Below are 25,490 nucleotides of genomic sequence, written 5' to 3' on the forward strand. Positions count from 1 at the left end.
GAGGGCAAGTGGCTCCACTGCACTGAACTGATTTGGGTTCAAACTAGATAGATAGAAATCTCCTCACTGGCTCTCAAAAAGTTACCCTTGTCAAGTCCAAATCCAGGGCATGGGATTGGTTATCAACAAATGATGACTTTCACCCCAACAGATCATCCACGCAAAAGAAGTATAAAGACACTAAAGAATATGAGCTATCGTGTTAACAGTAGAGCAAACCTCATTTTGATCCAAAGCTGGGAATAGTGTTTAGCTTAGTTTCCACATTCTCCCATCTCATAATTTCACATCCCCAACAAAAGTCTCAACTGACTAATTCCAAAAATACTGATATCGGTTATTTACACAGTGAAAATGTTATGAAAATTAATGCTTAAATGGTAATAAATAAACATGCAAAAATTACGTGACTATTTTTAGGATGTTTATGTAATTAAATTTCAGTATAGCTAGATTTTTGATTTTTGTTTTTGGTAAGTCAAATAACAATTGATTTTCTAAATTAATGTTTAAATATTTAGTTGGTGGGTAATTGCCCACTTTGATCTCAAATGCAGTTCTTGGTTGCCTTGTTTTGAATAGTATGCCAATGTGTAATTCTATTCTTTTGTGAGAAAATTAGAGCACAGGCTTTTATTTAAACCCAACAATTCACATAGAAAGGCTGTGAATTATCACAACTTGACTCCTTTGCATGTTTTTTTTTACAAAACAAAGGAAATGCAAAAACTTTTCCAGTTATTTTCTTAATGTTAAAAATATATAGTCAACAAAGAGGCGAAATTTTATGTCATCATTCCAAAGCTATAGGCTTTTATATTTTAACATTAGTAGTGGTGCTTTAACATGAAATATTAAGGAACAAGTATGCATGCAATTTTAGCCATATTTAATGGATTAGTGACTGTTTAGAATTCTGAGAGACTTGAAAATAATGATTTTGATCATTGTTTTTTTAGTATCGGCAGCATTTATGATTTCTGAATAAAATGAGTTAGCCTTGTGACAAACTTATATGAATATACAAAATTAGACTTTTTTTTCTCATCTTTGTCCTTAATTTTAGTTTCTTCTTTACTGTGGTTTTTGTCTTCTCCCTCTCTAAACTAACTGGAGGTCTACATTTTCATATGGTTAGGCTAATAAATACAGAATATAAAGATATCTCATGAAAGAAAGTTCTGGAAGCTACAAAATCATGAATTTAAGTCATAATGAAACTTCAGAATTGCTATTCATTTTTTTCAATGAAATATTTTCCATCTGATTTCTCTTCCTGAAACTCTTCTGACCATTGCAACTGCTATAGAATCTTCACTGCAGTGTAAAATGGAAAAAACATAGATGGACACACTCCTCCAACATAGCTTCCAGACTGCTATCAATGTCCTCTTCTGAAAATCAGCTCATGAACAGTTTGGGAGAACTAAATTTAAAACTGGCTGTCTGTGAAAAATGAATGTCATTTTTGAAAATATATATCTTCTTGAATTTTCAAAGTCGATGTTTAGTAATCTAAACACTCCAAAAGTCCTGCATTAAAGTTGATATATCTGATTAAAAAGTTAAACTAGCATTTCCTAAAATCATCTGACTACAAAACCTTTTTATTGAATTTAAAGTATAATATCTCATGGAATGAACTTTGGCAAACTGTTTATTGTAACTAATTCTTGGTAAATCTATCTATTGTAACCAATTCACTTTAACAAATAGTTATACACTTAAGTGCTGGGGCCAGAAAAAAATGCAAAAGACGTATCTTTTCTAAATAATTTATAATCTAGTGGGATATAGAAACATAAATAATTCTAATAAAATACATATTGAGTTAATTTCTATTGATGAAGCTGTGAGGGGGTGGTAGGAACTCTAAGTCAAATTTCATTTATATAAAAATATAAAATATTTATACATTAAATTTTTTATATGAAACAGGAATAATTTTAACAAATCAAAATGTGCCTATATCATGTATTTGCATATCTCTATTAAAAGCTAACATACTCTGTAAACATTTTAGGTAGTCATACTTGGAAGTTTTTCCAATAGAACTCATTTTTAACTCTGTTGTTTGTAAGAACTCAGTAGCACACTATTGGGAACATGTATCCAAGGGCTGAAATTAATTTAATAGATTAAATCTGAAATTTAGAAAATTTGGTATTGTTTTTCCTGAAAGATGTAAAAGATCTATTATTCCCTTTAATCAAGTAGCGCTTAGATCTAGTGCTTCTGAAATGTAAACAAAGTACTTACAGAGCACAAATAGAGCAATTAATTCCAATTGGGTGATTGGTAAAGATTCATTTAAGTCTAGATATGTAAGTCTAAATCCTCTGAGAATCCATCTTATTAACAAATTTTATATAATTTTTGCAAATAGAGGAGAAATAAATATTATGGCTGCTTCTGAGTATGGCTTTGGACAGATTCCTAAATAATATATATTAAAATAAAAACCTGGTCCTCCTTGTTTTATATCTGAAATCAGTATACTAAATCCTAAATCCGATATAAACATTGCATAGGAGGTATTGATATAGAGAGAGAATAAAGAAATGGAAAATGTAATGAATTCAGAAATGAGGTTATGAGGATTCAAGTTCTGGTGTTGTGCAAGGAATAAGTGGGAAGGTGCATTTGAAATACAAGGGTAAAATCAAATTGTAGGACTTAGAAAACAGTGGTTGGTAATTTGAAATAGGTAATCTGGGGAAGAGATCCAGGCTAGAGTAGATGATGATGGGTTTGGCTTGCTGCTAACTGGGTTTGATATAACAAGGGAGCATTTAGATAGAGTTGTAGAGTAAGCATCTAGGTGGATATGGAGCTGGTGCTTGAATGTGAGGTGGTGTGAATATGAGGTCCAGACAAGAGACACAACTTTGGGCACCATTAAAGCTTTATGTTGAAAATATAGAATCTCTTTTCATAATCTTGATATTGTCATTCTTCTGAAAAGGCTGGAGTGTCAAGCCACTGCTGCCCAAAAAAAGATTATAATAAGAGTAACAAATGCAATGTTGAGAAGCAAAGTATGTTCAAATGGCTATGACTTAATACATTTCTCTAGCGTTTTGCACCATCCTTATTTGTAATGAATAATCTTTTTTTTTTTTTTGAAATGAAGAAAACATAATGTAGCTTTTTTTTTTTATGGCAGTTAGAATGGATGGATTACTCAGCATTGAATTTTGTCCATTAAAGTGAATGAAATGAAACTCGGACTAAAAAATTTACAATGATAGATTATATACATAAAATCACAATAGAGAATGTTAAAAATACATAGTGGTATATTAGATAATTCATATTTTGACTTATTTATTTTGCATCTTTGTTGATTCTGCAGATTTTACCTATGACAAACTGTCAATTCAACTCTTGCATTAAGAGACATGTATTTTTCATGATACTGTTTCATATGGCAATATGTTGGATACCAGTCCTTTCAAGTAATCAGACTACACTGAATAGAGTCATAAACAAAAAAGCAGCAATAATTTACTTTCGTTGTTAGCTTTTCCCTCTGATGCATGGATAATCTTTGCCATCATTTAAACAGTATAATTCTTTCTTATTTTGATGAAGGGAAAGTAAAAATTACACTTATTCTTTATACTTCGTAAGTAAAGAAGAAATGCTCAGGTAATAGTGTTCTGAATTATCACAACCAAGTGTGTGTTATACCAAAATAATACTAGTTCTACACTATATTTTAAGCTTAGGGACCATCATGATTTTTCAATACATAAGGCATTTAGTAATAGAGTCATCAAGTGTCTGGTTAGAGTTGCAGCGTTTAGAGAATTCTCATCCAAGCACTGAACTAGTAAAGAACTGGACCTGTTAAGAGGCCTGATAAAGTCGTGAACTCTTCCTACAGACACCCCATTATGCTATCAAACACCTGATGGGAAAACAGGCAATATTTATTATCCAAGATGTACAAGTTAATATTTTTATAGCTATGCAAGTTTCCCTAAAAAGAAGTGGATCTGAAGTCTGTCCAATTGAAATGAATCAAGGATCTTAAGATAAAATAGGCATTCTTGGTTGAACAATTTAGTACTGTCCAAGTGCAACTGTGAACTAGCCCTCAAAGTAACAGTAGTATAGTCCCTCTGGTAGGAAAATAAAGATTGTATTGTAAAGTGCTTTTCACAAAAGCCTAGATGAGCTCCTTAAATTCATAATGCTTCTCGAAATCTAACCTTAATTCAGGCTACCATGATCTACATGGAGACATATGTTAATTTTATTCATGTCACAATTGCTAGTGATGGGAAAATAAGGCAATAGTGACAGTAACCACAGCCACAAGCTATTAATTTTAATGGAAATAGTGGCCTATGTTACCATGACCCAGGGCAGAATTTCACAGTGGGCATGAAATATACATATATCAGCATTTATCTTTTTTCTATATATATGCACATTTATTATAATATGCTTTAAATGTTTATTTGTAGAGTTTTTGTGTTTATTTTTTAAAGTGGTCTTAAAGAAATTTGGCAATCTCATGGAATTTAATATATGCTGAGAATAAATTGGAACTTAACAATAAACGTAAATTGTAAGTTAAGTCCAGAGTGCTCAGATGTTTCCTGAAATTCTCTGTGTCCACGGAGACAGAGACAATTTGTAAAATGCTAAGTTATCTATTAGCATTGCATATTTTTGTGATAGTACATTTTGTCTTTTTTTCATTGCTTTCCATTTTAGAAAGCATGTAGTGTCTTACATTTGTTACTGTTTGTGGGTGTTTTGTTGATATTTTCCTAATCAACTTTCAAAAAATTATGTCTGTCTCTTTGGAAAACATGCAGTATAATAAACAATGGTTTCAAATATTGCAAGATACTAGATTTAACCAAAATTGAACTTGGCCAATCACCACTACCAAAGGTTCTGAGAGACATTAAAAAAATTGTCTGGTTTCTTGTTCAAACTAGTATCTTTCTAGATAGATTCAATAGAAAGGTCTAGAATGGTCTATTTTTTTTCTCTTTTCTTTTTTGGTAGTTCATTAAATGGTAACAAATTCAACAGTACAGAGCTATGCAATTTCCTGGGTTGGTTACTTCTGTCTCATTGCATTAAATGATCTGATATAATCATTATTATTCTGAAACAAGTTTAATATAAGGATTAGACTATTGACAATTATCATTTTTATTTCTGAGAAGGCCATCATATATCATGAAATAAGATCATCAATCTTTAAGGAAGACTTATTTTTTTATTCCCAGTAGAATGAAAGTACCCTAAGGTAATACAAGGACAGGTAATTTCCACTTACTACAGGATATATATATTTAATATACATATATTTATATGTATATAATACATATATTAAAAAGACAAATCCTTTAAAAATGTGACAATAAATATTCTGTAATTTAGAATAATTTATTCCATTAGTAGCAAATCAGAGACTTTTTAAAATTATTTTAATATAGTAAGATAAGAAATATTGTACTGGGAAACACATTGGTTGGTTTTGCTGTTTCTCTGAAATGCAGGTAAGCTTACAAGAGAACTCACAAGGTGGCATTTGGCTTGGTGAGTTCACATGACTCAGAGTTGGGTTATCAATCTTTTCTGTGTTCTAGAAGTAAACAAACTAAGGTATGCTAAAACACTCTAAGTCATAAGAACTGAAATATTTACTTGTGACATTGACCAGCACATCTTTCTTATAAAGGAAAAAGTATTAATCATGTATTGTGGCACAACAAATTACTTCAAAACTTCATGGTTTACAACATTTATTACCTCACAGTTTCTTTATGTGAGGAATCTGGAAGTAGCTTAGTTGGGTCCTCCACTTTGGGGTCTCTCCCAGGCTGCAGTAAGGTGTTGACAGGGGCTGCAGTTGTCTCTAGTGTCAACTGAGGCAGGATGTACTTCCAAACTCACTCATGTAGCTGTTGGCATGCCTCACATCCTCAAGGGCATTGGACTGCGGGCCTCAGTTCCTTCCTGGCTATTGGCCAGAGGCCGTCATCAGTTTCTTGCCACCTGGGCACTCCATAGGCAACTCAGTACATGGCAACCTGCTTCATCAGATCAAGCAAGTGAAAAGATCCAGTGAGAGAGTGTCTGCCAGCAAGATGAAAGTCACAGTTTCTTATAACCTAATCTTGGAAGTGACTGCCCGTCACTTTTGCCATATTCTCTTCATTAGAAGCAAGTCACTACGTATGACCCCCACTTAAAGGAGATGGGGATCACACAAGTATGTGAATACCAGGAGACAGGGAGCATTGCCGGCCTTCTTAGAGGATTCCTACCACAGAGAGCTATGCAGAAGATAAAATTGTCAAGTTACCTGGTGAGAATGGGATTGGAAGAAGGAGTATTATATAATTAAAATATTTTTATGGACTCAGGAATATCTAAAGGTAGACCAGATGTCCACATCAGTCTTTGCAGGTAACCTCATCCCTAGTTGGTGCTTTAAAGGGCATTTTCCAAAACTCACCTGATTAACTCTGCTCTCTCTAGGCTATATTTCTGGACAAACACTCTACTGATTCTCATATTCTTTCTTTAGATATGATAATTCTGTCCATATACTTTCTTGCCTGTTTTATTGATAGTCTGTCTCTTTAATATAACTTTGCACGTCTCTGAACTGACCCCTTATGTGTTAATTTTAAAGTTTGTTGCACAGGGCCGGCTCTGTGGCTTGGCGGTTAAGTGCGCGCGCTCTGATGCTGGCGACCCGGGTTCGGATCCCGGGAGCGCCCCGAGGCACCACTTCTCCCTCCAACACGAGGCCGGGTCCCACGTACAGCAACTAGAAGGATGTGAACCTATGACATACAACTGTCTACTGGGGCTTTGGGGGGAAAAAACTGAATAAATAAAATCTTTAAAAAAAAAAAAAAAAAAAAAAAAAAGTTTGTTGCACAGAGGGCTACCTTATTTACCATGCTATCTTGTATGGCATGTTACTGTTCTCACCCATACTGTCTAAACCACATTTAATAATTCCATTAGGTAAGATAAAAAAGAAAGCTATTCCCCACAAAATTGTCATTTCTTTAGTTAAAACAGTTCTCATATTTATTGAAAAAATTTGAGATCTTTCATTGAAGTTTGTTATTTGTTGAGATTAGCGCTAGCCGGGCATTTTGGTTCAGCATTGTAAAAATATGTTAAATAAAACTCTAGAGATTCAGAACTTTATTCACTCACAATTACTTCCCTAAACAAATATAACTTTATTAAAATTACTGAATTCATCATGCTATAGAAAATAGAAAATGCTAAACTTTTAGAGAAAGATGATGATTTTTTCCTCCAAATTTAAGAGAAAATAACTAGGCTCTGACAAGAACTGCCCATCTAATTGCCACCTTTAGCTTTTCCACACAGATAACACATAAATTTATTCTGAAAACTCAATTTATTAACTGAGGATTTTGCCTGTTTCTTGCAGTTCTGAAAGATACAAATGCTTTATTTGCAAGATCCTGTTTCCCTTCTCTGCATTTTTTTTTAATCAAATAAGGCATCACTTTTCTTCTATACTTTGTTTTAATTAAGCATAGTAGATAATTTGCCATTTATCATTCAGGTTCAGATATGCCCTCAAATGATTATTTCCTTCCATCTCTGTGCCTTAGTCTTCTTTCTCCCAGAAATGAATAGAAGAGTGGAGAAAGTAATAAGAGATTTCATTGTACTTTTCTTTGCTGAAATTGGGAGGTCTCACTTTCCAATCAGGACAAGGTAACCTAAGTGCAAAGTATCTCATTCTCACTCGCTGGTACATTAACCACTCTGATGGTTTCTCACTTCTTACTAATGAATGCTTAATTAGAGCACACACAAATCCTTGACCAAAGCGGACCTACGAGCAATATAATTTTTCTTTATTTACAGAAACAAAACCAAACTTTTAAAGCGGTCTGTGCTCTGCTTTTTGTTTTTGATAAACTTTAAGAAGATAACCTGTGTTTCAAACACAGTTAAACAGAATAGTAATTTCCTTGTACCAAAAAATGCACATTAGCATACACAATTCTAACTAACAGGTAATAGAGTTAAGCAGACTTCATAAACTTTACAATTGTAAATTTACCGTTAAAACATAATGGACCAATAGACCAGAATCCAGCTTATGTCCACACCCTCAGTCCAGTAAGTTTCGTGAATCTGAACCTAATTTTTCTTGAGAACCCTATTAAGAAATCACTAAGTATCTTGTTACTATCTAATACTTCAATAGGACTTCTCAAAAGCCTTGTTGCTAAGCAGAAAACATATTTACCATGAGAACCACTGACCCATTTAGTCAGTGAAACAGTGTAGGTTGATAGTGGAGAGTGTAAGGCTGCAACTAGTTATTAATAAATATCTGATATGAGTGGCATGTTAAGATTTTATTCCACTTAGGCAAACTATTTAATTTTTTTAATTTGTATTTGAAAAAAAAATACAGAAAAGTTCAAAAAAAAATTAAAACTCTCATATATCATTTAGCAAGATTCATCTGTTCTTAATGTTTTGCTCCCATTTGCTTTATAATTTTCTCTGTCTGCATAGTATTCTCTGAAATGTTTGAGAGTAAGATATATAAATCATGGTATTTTACCTGTTATATTTACCCATACGTATTTCAAGGAGTATTTACTAAAAATGAGGATGTTCTCTTACACATAAACACAGCATATTTATCAGCTCAGTACATAATTCATTGACACAATAGTTTTATTTAATCTGACATCGACATTCTAATTTTGTCGTTTGACCCAATCATGTCCTTTATAAGCATTTTTTTAGCATTACTGAATCCAAATTAGGATCACATATTGGATTTAGTTGTCATTTCTCTTTAGTCTCTTTGATCTTGAGCATTTCCTTGGCCTGTTACAAAAGCTTATAAAATTGACGTTTTTGAAGAATACAGTCTTTTTTTTGTGAGGAAGATCGGCCCTGAGCTAACATCTGCCAATCCTCCTTTTTTTTTTTGCCAAGGAAGACTGGCTCTGGGCTAACATCCATGCCCATCTTCCTCCACTTTATATGGGACGCTGCCACAGCATAGCTTGCCAAGCAGTGTGTCAGTGCGCGCCCGGGATCCAAACCAGCGAACCCCGGGCCACTGCAGGGGAGCGCGTGCACTTAACCGCTTGTGCCAGCAGGCCGGCCCCAAAAATACAGTCTTAATACTATGTTTCCTTTGCATCTCATTTTGCATATGATATTTCCTATACATAGGAATGTTTCCTATGATTAGGTCCTGTATTCTAGGCAATTATAGTACCCAAGTATTTTGCCTAGGGCTAAATTTGTGTTCTTCCTGGGGTATAACATCCACATATAATATCTATCTTCCCCTCATTTTGTGATGTTAGTTTTGATAGTTCCTCTGTATATTTTTATTGAGCACTTGCCATGTTCCAGACAATGTTCAGGGTGCTAGAAATAGTTATCTGTTGTTATGTCATATGTTATGTTATCTCCTCTTAAGGAAATTGTAGCCAGACTATAATCAATTTCTCTAGGATAGTGAAGCTTTCTAAGTGTTAGCATAGTGAAAACAACTTGGGGTAGACAAGAGTTTGGATCCTATGACAAGTGGTTGTAACTATGCTTAAATTCTAGTAATACAATGTGTGGGATCCAAACCCTGCCTACATGAGTATAGACTGATTATTCATGACTAAAACATTTTGTCAGAGGGCTAATTTCTTAACATGAAGCATAGAATTGCCTCTTCCCTAATGCATAGACAAACAGTAGATAGTTAATGACGATTTTTTTAAAATCAGTTTTGCTTGGTTGTCGTTATGGAGATACAGTTTTAAGAACCTTCGGTTCTTAATTAGATATCAATTCATAGAACTATAGGGTGCAGATTTCTACTTAAATTGGGGAAAATTCTTGAGTGACAGAATAAAAGATCATTAATACTCAGCAAAGCAGGAATACCCAGTAAAGCCAGCCCTGGTGGTCTAGTGGTTAATATTCAGCACTTTCACCTTTGCGGCCCAGGTTCATTTCTTGGTCAGGGAACCACACTATCCATCTGTTGGTTATCATACTGTGGTGGCTGTAAGTTGCTGTGATGCTGAAAGCTATGCCACAGGTATTTCAAATACCAGCAGTCACTCACGGTGGACAGGTTTCAGCGGAGCTTCCAGAATAAGAAAGACTAGGAAGAAGGAACTAGACACCCACTTCCAGAAAAATTGCCTATGAAAAGCCTATGAATAGCAGCGGAGCATTGTCTGATGTAGTACCGGAAGGTGAGAGGATGGCGCAAAAAGACCGCAAAGGGTTCCATCTGCTGCACAGCGTCGCTAGGAGTGGGAATTGACTACACAGCACTAATACTAACAAAAGCAGGATTATCTTAATCTTTGGTAGTAAATTCCTCTTTGCCCACAGAGAGCATCAATGTCATAGTATTGAGCCTGAAATTCAGGCAAAGGGCCTCTTCTTTAAGATACTGACAACAAGAATGTCACTTCTCAGAGGAACCGAGATACTGTAAGCTGATCTAGCCTTTTGGGAAAAGTATTTTGCCTAGGGCTGGATTTGACTAAATAACTCCAAGCCAGCTAAGATTAATCATAGCCATCTGTAGATCTTCAAATGCCTTCTCTTCACATTCTTCAGTTCAGCTTTCATTACTGGTTTGTCTATTTAGTTTCCCCTTTAGAAAGAATGTTGTGATTAGATCAGCTTGACCTGTGATGATGATCTCTTCTAGCTCCACAGTACCTAAAGTCTAGTTCCACCTGCTTCAAATTGTCAAAGCTTGGGTCTCTCCTCAATTTCTGTGCTTACCTAGAGTCTAATACAAAGTCCCTTCCCATGGAAAGCACAGGGTTTCGCTTTCCCTGTCTTTGTCTTAAAACACAGTTACCTTTCAACCTGTATATTATAGCTCCTTTTAAACAAGACTGTGTTCTCTCAAGTACTTTCTTCTTTGAAGAGAACTGAAAAATATATAAAAGCAGTTCTTGATTATAATTTTTTGTCTTCAGTATTAGCCAAATCAAGAGCTTTACTTCAGGGGCTGGCCCCGTGGCTTAGCAGTTAAGTGCGTGCGCTCCGCTACTGGCGACCCGGGTTCGGATCCCGGGCGCGCTCCGACGCACCGCATGTCCGGCCATGCTGAGGCCGCATCCCACATACAACAGCTAGAAGGATGTGCAACTATGACATACAACTATCTACCAGGGCTTTGGGGAAAAAAAGGAGGAGGATTGGCAATAGATGTTAGCTCAGGGCTGGTCTTCCTCAGCAAAAAGAAGACGGTTGGGAGGGATGTTAGCTCAGGGCTGATCTTCCTCACGAAAAAAAAAAAAAACTTTACTTCATACTAGCCTTGTAATAAAACATATTATTTAATCTGACTTCAAATGAGCTGGGCCATATTGGTCCATTAGGTAATCCATTACCTATAGCTTGTACTAGCATATTTGGATTGTATAGACAGAATACCGTTGTTGTGCTCTCTTAGACAGTCCATGCCCATTCTCTAGAATAGCACCGGGTACTCATGGAGAAAGCATTCCAAAGGGATCTTGGATCTAGTCTTCTCTCATTTTTACCCAATCTGTGGGCCTCATGTTCTGCAGTTATAACTCTAAATTACATAAAATTCAAAATCTGTTGCAACTTTTTCAGTTTTTACTTTTTAATTATATTTCACACAACCTTGAATATAACTTCTGGAAATCACTTGTACTGTTATTATCTGCGTTTTATGAGAAGTGATATTTACTCAGTATCCTCTTATAAAAGGGCCTGTGCTGAACATCAATCTCTCTTAAAATATTTCTCATGTTAAATGTAGACTTTGTGTCTCTGGTTCTTTGCTTTAGCAGTAGCAGAATGTTCTTACTCTAAATATAAAATTATAAAAAAAGCAAGAAACAATATTTTCTTTAATTAGCTTCTTCCTTTGGGGGTTTTAGAAGAGGGGTTATGACTTGACAAAGATCCTTCCCATCTGTTCCTGTTTGTTTGCTTTTATTTTGACTTCCTTTCTTTGTCTTATCAAATATCACATGAATCATTAACATTTGTTTTCATCACTTGTTTTGGTTTCCCTTACTTCACATGATTAAGACATTATGTGGAGAAAGGCTCAGGGCTACTATATTTCATATTAACCTAATATTCTTTAAGTAAATATTAAACTTTCTAGATACAGGGTCTTATACATTTGCCTTCTGTTGTATTAATATTTTCCTCAGCTCTGGAATAGTTAGGTATGTGCACATACAACTGTTTTGTGAAAGCAGCAAACTTTGTTAGATTACAGGTGTCTGGATCTAAGTTTTGAACAAATAGATGCCATTTTTAATAAAGCTACTTCCTAAAAGGAAATGTAATTTCTTAACCCCTTTGTGCAAAAGACATGTACGAAGAGATCATTGTGAATGTTTGCAAGAGAGTTCTATTCAAAACTGGTATATATCTATTTGGATATCGTGTGATACCTTTCACTAGCATACTCCCTTGTTATGATTTCATGTAGTTTTCACACAATGAAAGAACTGGATTTCTGGTGTCACTCAACTAAGCAATTTGAAGTTGTTCCAATTTGTATGTCATCTGCTAATATAAAATATCATTATATTATGTGATTGTTTTTGAACAAATTTCATTAGTTTTTAAAATAAATGATGAAGCTACTTAATATTCTAGTTTTATATATGGAACAAAAGCTAAATTCTGTATCTGTGTATATATAGTAGACATGGTCAATAACTATATATAATTATACCAGCAAAAACATTAACTCAAAACAGTAAACAATACACAAACACAAAACAGGACAAAACTGGAAATTTTATAATAGGTTCCCCATTTCTCCATCCTTAGCCACAGCAAATAAATAACATATAGAATCTAATACTTAATGATTTGATTTGATGGTTTCAACTTTAATATTAAAACCTGAGATCCATTTTTACAAGGAATTTAAATTTTTTCCTTCAACTGAACGTCTGTACATCTAAATCTGCCTAATAACAATAAACAGCATACAAAAATTCACACCTGCAGTAAACTATTCCTTCATCTAGATACTTTCTTATACATCAAATTATAGCTGTAAGCATCAAATCACAATGGAGTTTGGAACTATTAAGAATTTGTAATTTAAATAGTTTCACTAAATCCCTACTCCCAAATGCTTTTAATTAGAACAGACTTTTTAATTAAGTACTCCCATGCACAACGTGTAGCTTGATGATTTTTCTGTCATATCAACCTCCCATACAAAAGCAAATAATCGTTGTGTCAAAGGAAGATATTTTCTCTGAAATCAAAGTATCAGAATTCTAGTTCTGATTTCAATTTGTTCAGTTGATGGTCTGCATATTAAGAGGAAGCCCTGTCTCTGGGAGGATGATGAGGCATAGATCCACGAGGCAGGGAGACTGATGGTACTGAGATGTTCAAGAGTCAGTCCCTTCCTCTGCAAGTCAGAGACATCATATTTCTCCTCCAGTAATAGTCCAATTGCTTATTAGAGGAAAGTGACATAGTGGAATGGACACAAAATTTGGATTCACATAAATATCAAATCACTGTACTTCCATTTGCTAGCTCTATGAAAATGTACAAGATACTTAAATTTTTTGAGCCTTAATAGCCTATTTGTAAAAGGCACTAAGAATACCTATTGTCTTGAGATGTTGGGAAGTTCACACTTACAATCTATAAAGTACCTTGAACACAATAGATGCTCAGAAAATATTAGCTATATTGATAATAATCATTATTGCCTTTTTTGCTAATTTACTTAATCTTAAAGAAAAGTTTTCAAGTTTTCGAGAAAAGTTTTGAGATATCAAGGAATAATTATTTGGTAAACCTGGCTCAGTGTCAGGAATAAAAAAAAATTTTTTTTTTGTGGCCAACACAGGCAGAAATAAGTAAAGACAATGTAAGAAATGGATAGGTGTGCTATTATCTAGTTAGAAGGTGAATATCATGCACAAAGGGCAGCCTTTAAAACAAAACATGTGAATAAGCCCTCTGAGTTTCCAGATGGAAACAACACATTTCTAAATGATGAAGTCTTAGCCATGGAAACACTCCAGGGATTCCAATGATTTCCATCTTGTAGCTTCTTTTTGCAAGGGCTTCTTTATGGCCCCATGGCTTTGCTGGCTGTTTGAAGAGTCGGGGAAGGAGAGCCTGGGAACCATTGTTATGTAACACAAAAACATAGCACTCGGGTGGTGAGCATGAGAACATGATGTAATCCATGCAGAAATAGAAGTATAATGATATACACCTGAAATTTATATAATGTTATAAACCAATAAAAAAATAAAAATATAAACCAAACATAGCACAGTTTGAACTATGGGTCCATATACCCTTCCTAGCAGCCTTGCCATTCAGGTGGTTTGTTACGTGGCTCTTGGCTGTAGGTTGCAGGACCAATATAACTTCTCTGGAACAGTATAAAATTAGTTAAAACATTTTTTTCTTATAGACTTTGAATTATCCATAAGTATGTTTCCATAAAGATGACAGAATTGTGAAGTAGAATTGCTTTGAAAGTTGGGCTCTGTAGACGGAGAGGGAGTCACTCTTCTAGGGTCTATCTATGCGTACTGTATTTCTGCTTCCAGTTAATTCTAAGGCAGATAATCTCTGATGTCTAAGTATTATTTAATCATGGAAATGCCTTAACTATAGCAGGTGGGATCTATTTTATAGCTGGCATCTTTAATGCTTGATGCATTTGTCCATCTGTTAAGAACATTAGTCAAAAATTTAATAGGAGACATATTTATTAAAAGTGAAATTATAGTAGATCAGATACTGAGCAATAAATATAGTGTATGTAATTTTTGTAAATGTATTTTGTGTATGATCTATGGTAAAAAGATACTTACAAAATAATAATTATTGTCATATTTTTAAATGAATATAGTTTTATTTTAAAATAAATATGATAGATTTTAAAATTTCTAACATGCTAAGGATGATTATTTTTATTACATAGGCATATTAATTAATTTCTTTATCAAAAAGTTTAACATTTGAGACTACATTAAAACTTTTAAGGTAAGAATCATGATAAAGCCTTCTCACTCTAATACTGTGGGAAAAAAAATATGGCTGCTGCTTTCCTGGGTCTCACCATGTACTAGGCTCCCCATGTGTGACTTCAAAGTTAGACAAGTGCGATGGAGTTAATTCTTAGGGTGCTTGTATTGAAGAATAAATAGGCATATTTTATGTAGAGAAGTTAAATAGAAGGGAACAGAAAAATAAGCAAGGAGGGAGGAGGTACTTATCTTCTAGGCTTCTAGAAGGAAGAACCAGCCTGAATACTCCAATGCAGCACAGTTTGGTGTGCCATAGAATGCAAAGGAGAGCCAGGGTCACTGAGTGAGGGAGAGTGGTAATAGCTAAGATTAGAGAGGAAAATCAATACCAAATCTTGCAGCACCTTGGTGAAGAATTTGGCTAGTGGTTCTTTTTTTTTTGCTGAGGAAGATTAGCCCTGAGCTAACATCTGTGCAGTCTTCCTCTGTTTTGTGTGTGGGTCACCACCACAGCGTGGCCACCAACAAGTGGTGTAGTTCCACACCCAGGAACCAAACCTGGGCGCCTGAAGCGGAGTGTGCCAAACTTAACTACTAGGCCACGGGGCCAGCCCTGTAAATTTGGCTAGTAGATCTTTTAATACAATTATTCATACTTAATGGATTATTTTTATATATCCACTCTTTGCTACTAGATTCTTTCTACATTATATGCTGTAGACATCACAAAAGATTAGAAAACCATTTTTCAAGACTTTAATTTTTTTCTTTAAAGTACAAAGATTTAAAAAATCCAAAGTGAGCACTGAACTGTTAATTTTGAGCAAATAATTACTTTTTCACAGGTATTGGGGAGTTTCTAGCTTAATGGAATTTGAATTTTGGGGAAGTTGAGAATCTCTCTCTTCTCTCTGTCCAATCCTAGGATATATTGTCTATTTTTAAAAAATAAGAATGGGAATGATACTCTTAATATTGAATATATTATAGAAATAATAAGACAATTGAAAGGAGAGAAAAGTAGCAATAAATTCATTAAAAACTAAGAATTAGAAAACTTGAGTAAAATTATCAGCACTCTACTTCTTCAGTTATCTCTATATCTTCTTTTACTAGAATTTTTAAAAAAAATATGTTGCTTTATATAGTAAAAATTATTAGGATCAAAATTATCTTTAAAAAGTTTCAATTTTTAGCCACATGGTACTAAGTATATGAAAGACTGAAGTTTATTTTTATAATATCAAGGTTTATTTGATATTATAGGTTTATTTATTAGGTTTATTTACAAAGTGAATAATGGAAACTCCTGCTAAGCTGAAATTAGAAATTGTTATATATTAGTACATTTATATAATGTGAGTAAGAAAATCATAGTTTTGTCTCACAGATGGGTGCAATCAAGCCGAGCAAACAGAAGAAATCATGCCATGTTCCATGCAAAAACAATAAATATTTCACAATATGTTAATACAGTACTATCATATCCTTACTTGGAAAGAAATTTTCATCAAAATTATATGGCTTTGATATTGATATTTGATTAATACCTGATTTAGGAAGTTCCTGTGTTTATTGAATATTACAATAGCTACTGCTGAGTATCGTAATATTTAGTATTAATGACAGACTTTCGTTAGGGGCCAAGAAGGTAAAATATTTTTAGAACACATATCTAGGGTGATTATTCAGCATAGTTTTTGTAGAACTAGAAGTCATTGTTCAAAAAAAGAGTTCAGTAGGATTAAGAATATATTTTTACTGGTGAATCGTAGATTATATCTTATATCCAAAGGTGTGGGCTATTTAGGAGAAGAAGATTTTCATTGTGATTATTAGATGTCTCATATATTAAGAATAACTCTGATATATGATTACAGAACTGGAAAGCTAAGAATATTTGGAGACTTGCAAGTAAAAGTTACCATTATCCTTAAAGTTGAACCGGATTAATTTTATAGAGGCAGCTAATACTTGACACACCTTATTAGAAATTAGCCCATATGAGGCTAATCTCATGGACTTTTCTGCCCATGTTGTTGAGGGCAAGTGGTGGATATTGGATATTAACAATATAATAAGTTAAATATATGTATATTTTAATATATTTCAATGTTTCAATATCTACTTTGTGTAAATAACTTGAAACCTATCTCTGATTCATTCATTCATTCAACACACATTTATCGAACATATATGAGGTGCTTGGTATATATCAATGAGCAAAACATTACCTCCATGACATCCTGGAGGTAATATTCCAACCGTACAAAATTAGGCTAAGATTAAACGTGTGATAAGAATATAAAATTTGGGCACACCAATATTTCTATGAAGTAAAAGAATGGTTTAACATTGGTTTTATATTTCTTACTAATTATTATATCTACTACAGATTATGTAAAAGCACTCAATTAGCTTTGTGTTGAATGTGAGATCTGCAAATATTTAGATTATCTTTTCTATTTCCTGAATTTACTGTAGGTTATTTCTGTTTCCTTACATTTTAATTCTTAGAGCTACCAGACATCTTGCAAACATTAACAAGGCAATATGCATTTTTTAAAAATGTTTGGAAAACTTTCCTTTTCTGTTTACCTTCTACTGTAGGTGTTAAAACTTGAAATTTAGACGTATTTTACACAAATACATTCAAAATTTAGACCACACCACTAAGTGGACAGTTTAGAGGGTGTTACATTTGAAAAATAGCCTTATGTTTTGTTTTTCCTCTGGATTTTTAATTTCCCATTTCTTATTTCTGCTTTATTCAAATGGATTTATTGAACGTGTCCAAGATTTGATTTACTTTTCTTTTTCACATAACTATGTGCTTCCCAACTGGTAAAAATTAAGTAATATATTTTCATCTTAACATTTAATTGTTTGGTTAATCTCATTTCAAGGGGAAGGGCTATAGTTCATTGATAGTGATGAAATAACCTGGGTGGCTTTCATATAAATAGCAACAAATGTGCACAATAGTTACATTACATTGTGTATTTAACAACACTGCTAAGGAGTAAGATGGGAGCTCAGTCTTTCGTGATGAAGATACACTTGAGTGCATTCAGAGAAAATTTGGTTCTGCAAGCTTGGAGGAAGTAATTGTCATTCAACAGAAATCAACTAGCTTTGCATATCAGTAAAACACACATGCATTCTGAGTGCTCTGGAACTGATATCAAAATAGCAAATATATATTTATGAGAACTAGAAATGCTATGTTTTTTCAATCACAAAAACTCAAAGTAATTATGAAATTAACTTTGAGAATATGTGAAAAATGTTACTTCCTAAACAAGTGAAGACAGAACAAAACCCACAAATTTTATATCAGGTTACGTAGTTTTTATATTCACATTTGTCCCACAAATACATGTAATTAATTATTTTTATTGTTTATTTTTAGATGGAAGACTGTATTTGAAAACTACTGTCATGTACTGAATCTTTCCTGTTGAAGAAATCCATGTTAAAGAAAAGAACTTTGCAGTCAGACGTTCGTCATTGGAAAGTTCGGAAAAAATAAAGTCCTTTTAAGGGAACTTCTTCAATTTTGTGTATTAACGTTCTTTAAAAGTTTAAGTATTCTACAAAAAAAAAGTTTCCTCCATTGATTTTCACCTGTGGTTCATACCAGAGACCTGAGAATGTTTGTAAATGTACAAGTATCAAACTTCTTACAGTTATTACCTGCAACTTTGCTGCTGGACACTTGTATACAGAGATAAAGGCTGGTCTGAATAAGACCTAGCTTTGTTTTTTTAATGGAATGAATCATTTTCCTCTTCTGAAAATTCTGTATCTGAGCACATCAAGAGACTCTTGTGGCAGTGGTCACCCAGACTTACAGAATTTTGTCCTCCAGAAACCAGCAAGAACTCTTAGAAATGAACTTGTAGAGGGCATAGAGGATTCCTTAAAAAATCAATAAAATGAGAGTAATATTCTGTTACATTCAATTTTAAACTCTCTAATTGTGGGTTTTCTCCTAAAGATTTTTTTTTTCACATACTTTCCAAAAGACCAACAAATGGATGTTGACAACAACCCAGTGAAATAACATTTTGCATATCTGAAAAGAAGCATTGAATATAAGCCAAAAGGTTTCACTGAAGGTCTTTTTACTTAAAAAAAAAAAAAAAAGTAACATGTTTTCATTCCAAACTGGTAGTGGTATATAGAATTAAAATAATAATGATGCTTCTTATTCAAACTGTTGGTCACATGTACAGTATATAAACATAAAACATACAAGGAAGGTATTATGTATGCAGTAGTATACTAGAGTATAGGAAAATGAAAATTTTAGAAAATATGTTTTGTCACCCTGTTGGTCAGAAAGACAGCTTTCTGGTTTTAACGCATGCAGGCATGTAAATATTTGTCTGGAGTCACAGTATTAATGAATGAGATCATAAGCATCTGGTGACATCCGAACTCTGTGTCAGCCACTTTTATTTGTATATTGAACCCTAGTCAGTGCCCCAAACTGCACTATTGAGAATGGATCGTGGCTGAACAGTAAATCAAAACACCAGAAATATTTTTATATGTTAATGTCATATTATGTTAATGTTGCTGAAAAACAAAACCTGACAACCCCTTGATGTATCAGTCCAATACCATGTAGCGCTGAGTGATAAAGTTAAAATGTGTTGTGCTTCCCACCCTGGTCAGAGGGAAGGGTGCCTACGTGTTATTTTCACTGTCTTTTTGAAAGTTACAGTATGTGTGTTCACTTTTGTGCAGATAACTGGAAGTAAAGCTGCAAACAGTGCTTATTACACACTGAAGTTACCTTCTCTTTGTTTTTACATATCTTGACTTACACCTTTAAAGACTGATATTGTGAATCAGTACAGTCGCTATACATTTTATGATTTTGCTGTCACCTTAAAATTATGATCATAACATTATTTATTACCATAAACAGCAAAATCTTAAATGTCCAAGAAAACTAGTTTAAAAATAATAGTTCTGATTGGGTATTAACTATTTGATTAAGAAAAAACTTAAAATTATAGATACTCGGGCACGAAGCTTCTGTAGTTTTTAGGTCTTCCTTGCAATACTGGAACATGTTTCTTTTTTGTAGCTCGCTATTAACCAGCTAAGTCCACTTTTTAATACAATGAAAGGTTATATATACAGTTCCTATCTTAGCTTGCTTAAAAGGGAGCAATATTTTTATTTAAAATACTGTTAGTAAATGCTTTGTAGAAATTTGGTTTTCTAAGCATAGCTCTTCCATAACCATCTTTTGTTGTTTGAGCACAAGAGATTCTATTCCTTGTTGTGTGTATTTCTTGTTTTTCCCTGTATGCAGTCTTTAAAGGATTACAACATTTAAAATTGGAGGGACTTGTGGCAAGATTTTGAATCATACATTTTTTGAAAGATTTTTTAAGAAGCCTACAACTTACATAAGCAGTAGAATCAGCCATTGCTCTGCTCCTTGCATAGAGTCACCTGTTAAATAGTTTTAAATACATACTTTCAAGACCTCTGAGAATGCTTTAGTGTTTGGTTTGATATAAAGGAAGTTTTAGCAAGGATTAAAGAAGAAAGCTATCAGCTATATGCTAAGAGAGAATCTTACTAACATGTTGTAAATATTACAATTCATGAAATGTTATTTTAAGTCTGTAACTTAAGTTTTTTCCCTTTTTTTAGTTAAACAGGTTGGTTTGAAGTTTGTTTTTTGGTATAAACAAGTAAAATTGTGCCCATTTTATGGTTTCCATGCTTTTGTAATCCTAAAAATATTAATGTCTAGTTGTTCTATATTATAACCACATTTGCGCTCTATGCAAGCCCTTGGAACAGAACATACTCATCTTCATGTAGGACCTATGAAAATTGTCTATTTTTATCTATATATTTAAAGTTTTCTAAAAATGATAAAAGGTTATTACGAATTTTGTTGTACAAAATCTGTACAAAAATCTGTTTTTACATCATAATGCAAGAATTGGAAATTTTTCTATGGTAGCCTAGTTCTTTGAGCCTGGTTTCAATGTGAGAACCATGTTTACTGTTATTGTATTTAATTTTCTTTTTCTTTTCAACAATCTCCTAATAAAACTGTCTGAAATCTCCCTGTGACTTTATTTACAGTTCGTCTTTATTAAATTTTGTGAAATGCATAGCATTGAAGGAATATTTACTTTCTAATGGGAGGCATCTAAAAACAACATAAGTCAGCTCTTTGCAATGCAAGGGGAACAATGCTCAATGATTTTACTTAACATGCAACTGCTTCTATCTCTAATATGAATTACTGTGGTGAAAAACATCATAAAAGCACACTCTGTAGTTATTGTTTAACAAGCAGATTTTCCATATTTTGTTTCTTGCCAGCTAAGCAAACTGCCCACATATACATGATTTATTTATGTACATTTCTCAGTTTATGAAGCTGTTATTTGTACCTTTTCCTTTTATAATCTTATATTCCCATGATTCTTATTTCACAAAGCTTTTGCTGAATAATGTAAAGTAGACATGTTGATGGAACAAAATATATTATTCCCATATCTATAAGAGTGTAGATTTGTAACTGTAACTCAGTGTTTTGCTTTTGATCTCTCTCAATGGAAAAAATGCCTTTAGAAGCTTTGAAATTCCAATATCCTTTAATAATATATAAACGTTTTAATCAATCCAAAATGCAGCATTTGAAGAAATATTGGGTTACCATATCTGTGAATATTCTAAACATTCCCAAGTGAATGGAAAATGGATTTTTTTCTGTCTAAAGAAATTATTTCAATGAATGAACAAATTATGATTTTCCCCTAATAAAAACCTAAAATGTTTATGTGACCATTACAAACACATTTTTGTCTTCTGTCATCATCTGTTTATGTCAGTAAGACTTGTACTAGAACATCATACACTCTCTGGATGTTAGTGGAATTTGGTGATGAGTTAAGGTTTTTCCCCGTGTGATTTCCTTGGGACTAGCAAATTTACAATCTGCACAAAAGCTATTTATTACCAAAGGAGAGTCAATTATGAATAACAGTTATATGGATTGCATTTTTACAATATGGGAAGTAGAGATGTTAATAGAATTAAAAAGTTATTGTAAATGGCGTTGTAAAAATATCACTTTTCCTCATGTGTAGGCTTGGTGCTAACATTTATCTTTAATATGTACGACTGGTATATAAAAACTGAACTGATCCTCATTTATTCATTTTAACAGATTCATTAATAAAGCCTCTATTCTGCACAAAGCACTGTGCTAGATGTTGTAATGACTGAAGTTGAAAACGTAGCTGTTGTTCAGAAGAGCTTATCATTTTGTTGGAAAAGGAAATCTTACTTTTAGCAAGAAAAGATTCATTGAGCATCTTCTACTCCGTAGCGGACATGCAGCTGGTTTTAAGAGGTTATTGACTTAGACATTTTTCCACTAAGCAGTAACAGTCTAGTAACTCATTGTGTACATTCACCTTCTAGAGAAGAATACAAGATGATTTGGGAGTCAGACAATTGTGTAGGGTTTGAGAAAAGGGATGGATACATTGTCCTCTAGGTAAAACACCATACTAGTTATTCATTTAATGTTATTTTTAATTTATTTCAATCACATGGTTCTTCTTACCAATGCTCACAAACTTTGTTATAAGGTAAGTAACCTGTTTAATTATAAAAGTTTTATCATAGACAAACAATAAATTCCTAATATGTTTAGACTATTCGGTACAGATGTACAATACTCAATTCTTACCACCCAGCATCTACACATCTACGGGTAAGTAATGGCCTAAAATGATTCAGATGTAGAACATAAATTCCTAAATGCCAAATGAGTGCATTGGGTAATGAGTGACATTTGTAGTGGCAGCATCCATTTACACTTATAGATTAATGAGCTGGAGATTTTGAGTTGAACTATTGGATCAGTTAGGATTCCTTTGGTTGGATGTAGCAAAAACAAATCGCTGCAGGGTTAAAGAGCAAAAGGAATTGGTTATAAAGACAAGAGGGTTACACATGGAACCTCAAGCCAGGAGTGCAGCCAGCCCCCCGGGGACCAAGGTCCCTTTTCTACCTTCACCTTTCTGCTCCTCTCAGTAACTCCGCTTCTTTCTCCTCTCACTGCAGAAATATTTGCTTCTCTTGTTCATCTATTGACTCCTCTATTATTCAGAATCATAAGACCCAGCCCACAGGAGTGAACTAGTTGTTTTCTCTTCGTCGTCCTAAGTCAGACTCCCTGAGAGTTCTGATTGCCTCAAGTTGGAGCATGTGCCAGTAAGGTAGCTTGGCAGTACATTAGATTCATCTAGGGAATTTTAGATACTACTGTGTCCAATTAAATTTGAAACTCGGGGGGTTGAGGCTAGGGCACAGGATTTTTAAGTTCCTTGGGTGATTCTAATGAGCAGCTAAGGTTGAGGACCACAGTCTGGGAGGCTGGCAAGTATCACGTTATAGAAAATGACTAGTGGGCCTTCTGCTGCGGGGCAGAGGGGTAGTTGGGGGTTGGTGGGGGGCATTGTGACCTGTGCAGACACTACAAAAGCCAACTAATAGTTCTGTAAAATCATTAAAATTATGTAAAATCAGTAAAATAATATGTTTTTAAAAAGTAATTTTATCATTGTGAGCTTAATTCTGAATTGAATATGAATTTGCAATCCTCCCAATCAGGTGCAATAGAAGTCACGTTATTTTTTTCTAAGTAAAATTATTGATTAATCTGATGCCAGAATCAACTGCACAGGGCGCGAAAAATTCTAGTTCAGTCATTATTGAAGCTTTCTCCCTCTAAACGTCCTCAGTCCAGACATTTTCCTCAGTTCGTACCATTTGGTGAGAACCCTCAGGTTTTCATACTTAAGATCCAGCCCTTGAGAAGCAGCCCCAAGCCCTAGTCTTTGGAGATCCTCCAGGTTTGTGGAAGCAAAAATTACAAGACAGTGTGTTGTGATTCTCAGTGTAGGGAGAGGAAATATTTAAGACAATTAAGTTATAAATGGGGAAGTGTAAAGCTGTGTAAAGGGAGGTAATGTTTCTATGCTTTACTTGAACTGGTAAAATGTCAATCAATACAAGTAGACTGATAAATTTTGCATGTATAATATAATACCTGAAGCAACCATTAAAAATGCTATAGCAATATATACACTCAAGTATGCTATAGATAAATCAAAATGGAATTCAATGCTGTAATAAAGTTAGCTCCCAGATAAGCAGTAAATTATTTTTAGTAATTAGTCCAGGGATTTAAGCTACTTTGCTAGTAGTTTTCAACCATCTTTTGGACTTTGGCTGCTCTTTCAATAATGTTAATTGTGCGTCGAACTTTGTCTACTGCAGTAGGCAACAGATAAAGATAATTTGGTTGATGCATCTCCAGCACTATGCATCTATATTTTCTCTTTATTGTGTGTACTCACGTTCAAAATATATTTCAAACTGATATTTTTAAAAAGCAAGGACTGAAGCGGTAGCTATTAAGTTATTAAAATTTATTTTTTTAAAATCCCCTTGTTGGCTTCTACCCCAAGTGTAACAGCTGGGAAAAGGAGATGTTGATACCAGTCAGCCCTTTTCTTACTAACTCATCTTGTTAAATTTACAATGAAAAAGGAGTTCCCATTGAGTTGGATCTTTCATTTAAATTCATCTGATTGTCATGTGCCTGAGTTCATTTATGCCTAATGGATTTTTGGCTCCTTCCATTAATAGATTTTGATGCTTTTTAGTATATGCTTTACATGCACTTTTTCAAGAGGTAGCTACTTTGAGATGACAATAGGTACATGTCAAGGCCTAAATGAAAACGGGCAAGTTCTTGGGAAATGAAGTTTCCTGCAATGTAGAACAGAACTGGGCCAGGACGGAGAATCTGATCAAAGAGCCAATAGGCAAATGATCTAACAGCACATGTATTTTAGGAGAGGAAGGTCAGGAGGGGTGGTAGAAAACTCTTAATTGACTAACATAAATGATGATTTAGCATCTAGGTTTGACAAGTGTTTAAAGCTGACTGTGGGTTTGGGGGACAGTGCCTCATCCCTGGGGAATCTTTCACCTGCGGTTGCCTTGATGCAGCCAAATGCACTTCTATTTTGGCAGGTCACTTAGAAGTCCCCTTTTACCTGCTGAGTATCCAGTGTTAGGCCCAGCTATCTTCTGCTTATTCTTACTTCTGTACCGTATGTATCCTTAGTAAACATTTAGGTATTCTTTATTCCAACAAACACCGGCAATGTTGGAGAATTGCCCTGAATGCAGAAAACTCTCTCTGTACCTTTGTCAGAGCAGTAAGCCAGACACACATTCCCACCATGTGAAATTCAAGCCTGAGATAGACACTGGTCCTCTGTGTCCAATAACCTCTAGCAGACAAACATCAGGTCCTCTGAGTGGTCTCATTGAGGTCTCTTCCTCAGACTTTAGATACGAGACAGACAC

The 25,490-nt window shown here is 34.0% G+C and overlaps 1 protein-coding gene across 1 annotated transcript in view; it reads left to right on the forward strand.

Annotated features, from left to right (window-relative positions):
• DACH1 (dachshund family transcription factor 1) overlaps positions 1-21,154 on the forward strand; it is a 415,533-nt gene extending 394,379 nt beyond the window's left edge. Inside the window, exon 11 of the mRNA XM_004423069.3 lies at positions 18,463-21,154. Within this exon, the coding sequence (XP_004423126.2) occupies positions 18,463-18,500 (38 nt within the window). The 3' untranslated portion in view covers positions 18,501-21,154. The remainder of the gene's footprint in view (positions 1-18,462) is intronic.
• Positions 21,155-25,490: the final 4,336 nt, after the last annotated feature.

This window comes from Ceratotherium simum, chromosome 10, assembly GCF_057802395.1.
Source record: "Ceratotherium simum simum isolate JZ-2026a chromosome 10, ASM5780239v1, whole genome shotgun sequence".
NCBI lineage: Eukaryota > Metazoa > Chordata > Mammalia > Perissodactyla > Rhinocerotidae > Ceratotherium > Ceratotherium simum.